The 9,509-nt window shown below is 35.6% G+C and overlaps 1 protein-coding gene across 1 annotated transcript; it reads left to right on the plus strand.

The window, feature by feature from the left end:
• The first annotated feature begins 5,292 nt into the window (after positions 1-5,292).
• Positions 5,293-8,141, plus strand: LOC113338249 (cationic amino acid transporter 7, chloroplastic-like). The gene is made up of 5 exons (XM_026583702.1): positions 5,293-5,916; positions 6,016-6,238; positions 6,329-6,677; positions 7,025-7,259; positions 7,335-8,141. Exons 1-5 carry the CDS (start codon positions 5,532-5,534, stop codon positions 7,928-7,930), a joined length of 1,788 nt encoding a protein of 595 aa, XP_026439487.1. The 5' UTR covers positions 5,293-5,531; the 3' UTR covers positions 7,931-8,141.
• The last annotated feature ends 1,368 nt before the right edge of the window (positions 8,142-9,509 follow it).

Raw genomic sequence — 9,509 nt, forward strand, 5'->3', positions numbered from 1 at the left:
CAAGCATTGCTTTGCTTAAGTGATTGGTTTCATGATCTTAATGACAATGCTAGTACTGGATAGTTATTTCTCTTGTAACTTTCATTTCCTTTATTTTCATAGTTTCTTGCACTGCCAACTAACAAATTTTAGTCTCTTTATAATACAGATACACTTTGAAGTTTGGATGTATAAAGAGCAAGGAGAAATGCAGGCTATGCATGCTACATCCATTGCACATTTCAATCCAAGGATTTTGCTTTATTGCATTTCTTTGCGTTTTCTTTTGTAAGAACATGTAATCTGCAAAATTTGGAACATTTGCATGTGTTTGCTTTGTGTTTGAACTGAAATGCAAACTCAAAGCTTGTTATATATGAACTGAAAACAGGTTAGAAAATATCTGTCAAATAACAAAATTTATCGAAAAAATATCTGATACCAAATAACCTTAACGAAATGGAATCGTCTAAAATTTTTAGGATCTCGTCGGAAGTAATCAGATATCCGATTAAAGTTATTGTAATGGGACCGACTGAACCAGTTTTCGTTTCGATAAGTTCCATTGACAACCCTATAGAATATATTCAAATTCATAGTCTAATTATTTAAAACCCGAAAGTTAGAACAAAAAAAGTTTAGGGAGAAGTGGGTAACATACGAAAACGATGTCGATGAATCATTAAGTGCCACATGCTAGACTGGAATATTTATAGATTTTGACCGCAGATAATGCTTTTGGCTTTACAAACCCAAGATTACTTGGGTTGCAATTAACAACAAGTTGTGCCGTGAAATTCATTATTAGAGACTAATTTTAGTTCCCAAAATAAGAAAATAAAAATTAATTACATGAAAAAATACATGAGAACTAGATGGGATTACTAATTCTCAAACGAAATTACCAACCCTAAATAAAAATCCTTGTTCAATCATGTATGACAATTCCGTGAAATTTAATAATCCTGCTACAACTATCTTGATAGAATCATATAAATGTAATAGTTCCGTGGAATTTGGTAACTCAAATACTATTGTCTTAGAGCAGATGCAGTCATGAAAGTTAAAATAGAAAATTAGCTAAACTAAATTTAGCTTTTAGCTTTTACTTTTAAGGATTTTCCACACTAGGAGAGGAAGTAAATTAGCTTGTTGAAGATAAAATTCAAATCTCAATTTAGACGCAATATATAACTTCGTCCACTTTGTAGACGCTATTTTACCCGGATAAATTAGGGCCTAGTCCACTTATTTGTGTCCTGTTACTAGATGACAAAAAAGGTCATTAGAAATAAATTTTACACAACCCCTTACCCAACTATTATCTAATTACCTATTTTACTCCAGATTAATTAACGTTAATTAATCGTATTAGGTGTTAATTATGTTTTAGATATGAGATCAACTAATGTTAAATCAATCTTCAAAACATCAAACAACTTAATCTATTTTTTTTTGTAAACAGTACCCAGAATTGGTTTACGTTCATGCACTCTTAAACCGATTCTGGGTTGGTGTTTTCGAAATTAATAGAGGACTTCCAAAATCGGTTGACGTATGCATATATACAATCCGATTACCATAATCGGGGTCTTACGGGACATATATAAATCAATTCTTATCTTTCATAACAATCTTTTTTTAATTCATTTCATTGTCGTAGGAATCACGGATGCATATATCACATGCATCAAGCCTTTAAACCTTTAGGCGACCCTAGTGGACGAGTTACAGTCTCGTGAGGGTTTGCATAGAGATCTACCTACAAAGCATACACAAAAACTTCTAATCTATCAATCTTCGTCGGAGGAATCCGAGTACGATTCACCCACCATGATGTCCGGAGCATACTCCAAAATTTTGGATACCATGAAGTGATAGCTTGCATCGAATGCGAATGCTTCCCCCTTTTCCTCCAAGTGGCCCGCTTTCACGACTTTATGCTACAAAAACACAACACAGACTTACTTAATTAGTGGTGTTTCATTGGGAGATAAAACAAATGGATCATGTAAAACAAACCACAAAAATACTCACAAATTGTTGAATCGACAAGCTAAAATGGCTAGCATTCAAAATCATATGTTGGATAGATAAATAAGCAAGTATCGCACTTCCGATGACTTGGTTCCTAGCATGGATTTGTTGAACACTTCTTCCATTTGTCCAAAATCTTGCTTATATTTTTTATGCACTTTTGTCCAAAAGGATTCGGCATCTACCCTTACGGAGGACTGGTTTTTAATTCGAGTTTCGGTATACCATGCTTTGGTGATGGATAAATCTTCATTTGAATCAAATGATGCCATTGTTGTATGTATATGTATATGTATTGGGAGAGTTAGAAAGATTAGATCATCATATGAGCTTTGGAGAGTATATGTATATAGGTGTGTGTTGTTTTGTGGAGGTATGGAGTGAGAGGGAATATAATGAGAAATTTTGGGGGCAAATGGGGTCCAAGGATGAGCTCTCTATATATAGAGAAAGGCCCCAACATCTTTTTTTTTTTTTTTGGAAAAAGTGAAATAATTTGGAACAATCGGTCTTCTCGAAGGTCTATAAAATCCAATTGTGCTTTTATACCACAAAGAATCGGTCTTTATTGTGACCAACATAAACCGATTAAATACATGTAAAAAATTTGAATTTTCACAGACACTAATTGGTTTATATAAATGCACATGTGATCCGATTCTAGCTTGAAAAAGATACAGAAAAAACTGCATTTCCGAGGCTTGAGTAATCGGATTATACTGGCCCCACACATAAACCGATTTTCTGATGGACCCTCATTATGTGAACCTATCGAGTAGACCGATTGTGGACATGTGTTTTGGTAACATAATTGTTGAGCATGCATAAAACTTGTTTTATGATACACATAATTATAATTAAAACTTTAAGTGCATTAAGTTCAAACCAAGATCATCCAAAATATAAACCTTAATCATCCCAAAAGAGTGTTAAAAACTTAAGCAACCAAGTCTTAAAACCTAAAAAATTTAATACCTAAAACTTAAACTTAAAAACTTAAACTTATAAATCATGGAGCACCAGCATCAGGAGAAGCAACACCAGGAGCATTTGCAGCAACAACATCAGTACCACCAGCACCAGCATCAAGAGCAACAACTTCTGCATCAGCCATGGCTTGATATTCAGCTATTTCTTCAAACATAGCTTCCAAATGTCTGTGGCGATCCCTCTCATCTGAAATCAAATCCCTCCTTCTCCTCGCGAATCTGATGACCTCATGGAGCTCTTCGAGCGCAAGCTTGTCTACCAGTGTGAATGCTTTCTCCAGACGGGTCTCACGCCCATATGCAAACTTGTATATGCTTCTTTCTGGCACGGGTTGTGGTGCCCTATGAATGTCCTCATGGGTGAGATCTCGAGAGTAAAATGGTAGGTGGCCAAAGTTCATATCTACCAAAAAAAACAAAAATCAAGTTAACAATCGGTACATAATTAACCATATGTAATCCGATTTTAAATAACAAAATACACAGGAATGTCAGACATAAACAATTTATGTGATACATATATAAAAACCGATTATGAAATGGAATCTGAAGGGGAAATTCCACAATCGGTAAATTAACAAGAAAATAAAATCTGATTGTGGAAACCTGGAGTTACAAAAAAATTAGTTCCCAGAATCGGTTTATGCTGATGCACTTATAAACCGATTCTGGTGATGTCTTTTCATATTCCGTTTTCAGAAACAGAATCGGTCGATGTTAATAATCATATAAACCGATTACTCCGCATGCTCTTCATGGCCGAATAACAAAACCCAGAATCGATTTATTCGATACGTCAACATAAACCGATTCTGGGTAAGATCAGAGATTTTGGTTTTCAAAAATCGAAGATTTAAACATGTAAATTAATGAAGAAATGCGAGTACTAGAGCGGGTTGATGGAGATTTACCTTTTTCTTGGTTGGATCGAAGATAGCTGGAGAAGAGGATGAAAAAAAAATTGATTAGGGTTTGAAAGTTTGGAAAGATTAGGATGAAAATAGAAAGCTTTTCTGATTTAGATTTTTAGATTTTTAGATTTTGCTGAAAATGGTAAGGACATGTATTTATATGGGTTAATTTTAGGAATTAATTTGAGGATAAATTAGACTTTTTAAGATATTTGGCACCCCATAGCCATTTGATGGAGAGGAAAGGAAAATTTGATAGACCCCAACTAAGTAGACTAGTCGGCAAATTAGCCTGCCTATTTTAATGTACGCTTAATTGAAACAGACATTATGTCTGCCCAGGGTAGGATTTTACTCCCACGCATGTTTATGGGATGCGTTTAATATTAGTGGACACGTTTAAAAGGGACGGTTTCTTAATTAGCTTTTTCAGCTTTTATAACTTTTCCAGTTTTTACCTTCCTTGACTTCAGGTGAAAAAATTGCTAAATGCGACAACTTTAGCCATGACTCTGGTTGCTCTTAATAGATAAAGAAATGAAAAACATAATCGAAGTTAATAAAAGAAAATCTTGATGATTTTGGAGGCACATCACATGTGAAGAGGAAGGGCTCAAGCAAGACTGCGGTTTTCACGGTTACGTGTTATCAATAAAGACGGTGTATTTTTAGCGATATATATTTGCAACCATTTACGCGTGTCAGCTGATGAATGCTGGGACCACGTTTCACCTCGGGGAGCGTTAACAACGCATCTTTTAGTAAGTTTTTGACTTTGAACATTGCTAATTCCGTACTTATCCTACTCACAACTCCTTAAACCTAATTTTGCCATGTAAATGACAAGTAAGAATTTCTAAGCTCTTATTTTTGGAAGTTTATCTATGACTGTCAGCAGAACTTTATCAATGCAGTCAACACTCTGATTTCAGCTTTCAAATGAGATGATACAAACAAGATAAACGTGGACGCATGATGTGTCTTTCTATTGAACCAAACCATAGTTACATTTGTGGCAAATTTCTCTAGGTATCCAAAAACATTTTTTTTTATCCTTTTTGATCGGTATATAGAATTGTACTGCTCAATGGAGTGAGCACCAAATGCAGGGTAAATAAAAATTATCCACAACAAACTGGTCACTTTGAATTCACGATCACACCCTCCACCCTTGAATGCAAAATCCCATTGTAAGTGAGAACGTAATTGCAAGTTTGCAACTAAGAAAGTAACCGTAAGAGAGTGAAGTCAAAAAGCCCGGGATGCCTGCACCAATTTTAGTAAATTACCAAGGGATAAGGGTGGAAGTCTAGATCCACCTCTGGCACTGGTTAACTTCTTCATACGGAACCATACTACCCTGACATTCATCCTTACTGGAACAACCATTTGCCTATCGGTTTTGTCAGTCTGCTAGACGGTTACTCCCATCATTTATTATACCTTTATCCCAATCTTAGCAATACACTTCCTGTAACTTTCTCTCTTTGACCCTATTCCTCTCTTTATCTCTTCTTGTCTTACTGCATTATATAAATCCCTCTTCTTCCGCTCTTAATTCCAACTCACTCATCACATCCACATTGTGGTAGAGCTCTCCCTCTATCAATCAGCAATGGAGGAAAGCAATGGTTCTTCATTTTCTAACTTGGGAGCTTATGGTAAAGCTTTGATCGAGACTCCGAAGCGTTTATGTTTACGAGCTGGTTCCGTATCGACTACTTATGAAGAAATGAGTAGGATTCGTGCAAGGTCTGGTTCGAATATGCAGAAAACATTGAGATGGTTTGATTTGGTTGGGTTTGGTATTGGTGGTATGGTTGGTGCTGGTGTTTTTGTTACCACTGGTCGTGCTAGTCTTCTCTATGCTGGTCCAGCTATTGTTTTATCTTATGCTGTTGCTGGACTCTGTGCACTTCTTTCTGCTTTTTGTTATACTGAATTTGCTGTTGATATGCCTGTTGCTGGTGGTGCTTTCAGTTACCTCAGGATCACTTTCGGTGAGCATTCTTAATCTCAAAATTGAATGTTTTTTTATTTTGGTTTTTGAGAATTTGAGAATTGGTTTTGATTGATTTTTGTTTTTTTTTGTACTACAGGTGAATTTGCTGCATTTATAACTGGTGCAAATTTAGTAATGGAGTATGTAGTTTCTAATGCAGCCATTGCTAGAAGTTTTACAGCTTATCTAGGTACTTCAATTGGGGTACATACAACTCAGAAATGGAGATTCACAGTTTCAGGGTTACCCAAAGGGTTTAATGAAATTGATTTCGTTGCCGTCATCGTCGTATTGATCATTACTCTCTGTGTTTGTTACAGGTACAATAACAAAATTTTCTTCTATTTTTTTTCTCTGTTCTTCACTCTGTTTTGGTATTGGTTTCTAATTTTGATCTTATGATTTTGCAGTACAAAGGAGAGTTCGGTGTTGAATATGGTGTTAACAGCAGTCCATATACTGTTTATCGGGTTCATAATATTCATCGGATTTTGGAGAGGAGAATTGAAGAATTTTACAGAACCATCAAATCCGAAAAAACCAGATGGGTTTTTTCCATATGGAATATCAGGAGTGTTTAGTGGTGCAGCAATGGTTTATTTAAGTTATATTGGATATGATGCTGTATCAACAATGGCTGAAGAAGTTAAGAATCCTAAGAAGGATATACCAATTGGTGTTTCTGGTTCAGTTGTTATTGTCACAGTTCTCTACTGTGCAATGGCCGCTTCAATGTCTATGCTGGTCCCTTATGATGCGGTAAAACTTCATCCAACTCCATATTTATTTTCTTGAATTATGCCATTGTTAAGACATTTAGGATTTTATTAGTATAAGATATATCTAGTTGGTTCTCCATTAATGAATTCTTTTTGTTGTTTATGGTTTTTGATGTCTTTTCTATGTCTGTTACAACTTTGAAGTCACCATTGTTGGGTCTCTCTCAATCTCTTTCAAACTTTACATTGCCGTTTCCAAAATCGTTATTAATTACCCACATTAATTAACTATTAATGGAAAATCTTAATTAAACAAAAAGAATCCCAGAAATGGTGTAATCCTGTAATGTATATTAAATTACTAATTTGATCCGGTTATGATTTCAGATTGATCAAGAGGCGCCATTTTCAGCAGCGTTCCGAGGATTATCCGACGGATGGGGATGGGTTTCAAATCTGATTGGTGTGGGGGCCAGTTTCGGAATATTGACATCCCTATTGGTTTCCATGCTGGGTCAGGCTCGATATCTCTGCGTAATCGGACGGTCTAATGTCGTTCCCGCCTGGTTCGCCAAGGTGAATCCGAGAACGTATACACCTATCAATGCTTCCGTCTTTCTTGGTAAGTACATGAAATTTGTGTTCAGAGTTGAGGTTTCAGGAGACCAGTGATCTAACATGAATCTTGTTCTGACAGGAATTTTTACGGCCGCAATAGCGCTGTTCACAGACCTTGAGGTTTTGTTGAACCTCGTATCTATTGGTACACTGTTCGTTTTCTACATGGTAGCTAATGCAGTCATTTACCGGCGGCACGTATCGATAGGGACGACAAATCCATGGCCTACATTATCTTTCCTACTAAGTTTCTCACTCACATCCATCCTTTTTACCTTGATATGGCAATTTGCTACACCAGGGAAGCCCAAAGCAGTAATGCTTGGTATATGTACAGTAATTGGTGTGGTAATAATACAAATATTTCATTTTAGTGTAAAACAAGTTAGGAAACCAGAGTTTTGGGGAGTCCCATTGATGCCATGGATACCGTCGATTTCGATATTTTTGAACATATTTTTGTTAGGATCTCTTGATGGAGCTTCTTATGTGAGGTTTGGGTTCTTCTCGGTTCTCGCAGTCCTAGTTTATGTTTTTTACAGTGTCCATGCTAGTTTCGATGCCGAGGGAGATGGGTGTTTTGATGAGAAGATTGAGGAAATGAAGAAATACAATCAAGAAGAAGAACCAAATCAAAATAGTAATTTTGATGCTAATAACAGTCTAAAAGTGTAAAGGGGAGGTTTTTTAATTCTGCAAGCACATTTACATTTGTAGTTCTTTTTTTTTTACCTTAAGGATGGGGTGTGTGGATGATTATAGAGAAGCGTGGGGAAAGGATAGGGAGAGATGTTACATAATTGTAAGTATGAACAGAATGATTTGTGGGGTTGATGTAATTTTTTTGACATGCATATATATATAAAAGACGCTCCATTTTCAGTTATGTTTGGTTATAAATGGTCCATCAACTTTCGTAGGGCAAAATTGAAAGGCAAACATAAAAGATAAAAGATAGAAGAAATGACTACTGCACTTTCTATCTCTATCTGAAAGTTGTGATTCATAGAATGCCACCGTACCTTTCAATGGAGACAGTAAAGTGCCATGATAAGTTGTTCATTTGGAAACGGATTCTATTGGATTCTTGATTTGTTTGCACTACTACAAATGCGTGTGAAAAACGTAGTTAATAATGGTATTTTTTACTACAAAATAGCGACTAGAGTGGCCGGCAACAATATTCTTCTTTCTCAACTTTTTTCTTTGTTTATACGGCATGGGTCTCCACTTTTCCGAGCAGACCCAGCCCAGTTGGAAAATTCTACTGTTGATCTACGACAAGTTCAATCTCGACCACATGCATAAAGGAGATATAGGATAAAAGATGAAACTAAGAATTACTAGTTACTCCAGTTTTGGTGGCATGTTTAATGGAAGGTTCACACATTAAAATAAGAACCCGACGTCATTAGGGGCGACCCTGAAAGAAATAGGGACGATTTTTTTTATTCCCAATCCATAGACACGGTTATGGGATGTCTTAATTTTTGGAAATTAGCTACATGCCCTTACACAATCGGTAGTTAGTATAGTGATATTATTTACCGATTGTTAAAGTATAAAACTCGAAATGGAACTTGTGGCCGTTAACAATTGGTAGATAGGTGAAGTTCATAAATAACTTCATAAACTGCCGATTACTCTGACCCAATCTCGAAAATTTTTCCAACTTATTAATAGGACATTTGGTGAAGTTCGTATACTATCGATTAATGTAGTTCCCAATTTCGAAAAAAATAGAGATTTTGGCAAAAACAAAATTTTGGGCAACTTCATAATCGGAGGTTATGTCAACTTATTAACCTACCGATTATTGTAGTTTTCAAATCCGAAAAATTAGAGATTTCGGCAAAAATAAAATTTGGGGCAACTTTATAATCGGAAGTTAAATTAACTTATTAACTTACCGATTATTGTAGTTCTCAAATTTGAAAAATTAGAGATTTCGGAAAAAACAGAATCTAGGGCTACTAGAACAATGAGTAGATAATGAACATCACGAGACTACCGATTGTACAATCGATAGTCAATGAATATCACGAGTCTACCGATTATGAAAATAGAAAAATGAAAATTTTCTACTAGTTTTTGAAAATTTTGAATTTGGGACTACTAGCACAATCGGTAGATAATGAATATCACGAGACTACCGACTGTACAATCAGTAGATAATAAATATCACGAGTCTACCGATTGTGAAAATAGAAAAATGCAAAATTCCACTAGCTTTTGAAAATTTTGAATTTGGGGC

The sequence above is a fragment of the Papaver somniferum genome, unplaced genomic scaffold (assembly GCF_003573695.1).
Source record: "Papaver somniferum cultivar HN1 unplaced genomic scaffold, ASM357369v1 unplaced-scaffold_19, whole genome shotgun sequence".
NCBI classification, from domain to species: domain Eukaryota; kingdom Viridiplantae; phylum Streptophyta; class Magnoliopsida; order Ranunculales; family Papaveraceae; genus Papaver; species Papaver somniferum.

Excerpts from the sequence above, each read along its gene's own strand:
- LOC113338249 (XM_026583702.1), top strand. The coding sequence starts at position 5,532 with ATGGAGGAAAGCAATGGTTCTTCATTTTCTAACTTGGGAGCTTATGGT. Across the intron at positions 6,678-7,024 it reads TGCTGGTCCCTTATGATGCG|ATTGATCAAGAGGCGCCATT; the intron begins GTAAAACTTCAT and ends TTATGATTTCAG. Across the intron at positions 7,260-7,334 it reads CAATGCTTCCGTCTTTCTTG|GAATTTTTACGGCCGCAATA; the intron begins GTAAGTACATGA and ends TTGTTCTGACAG.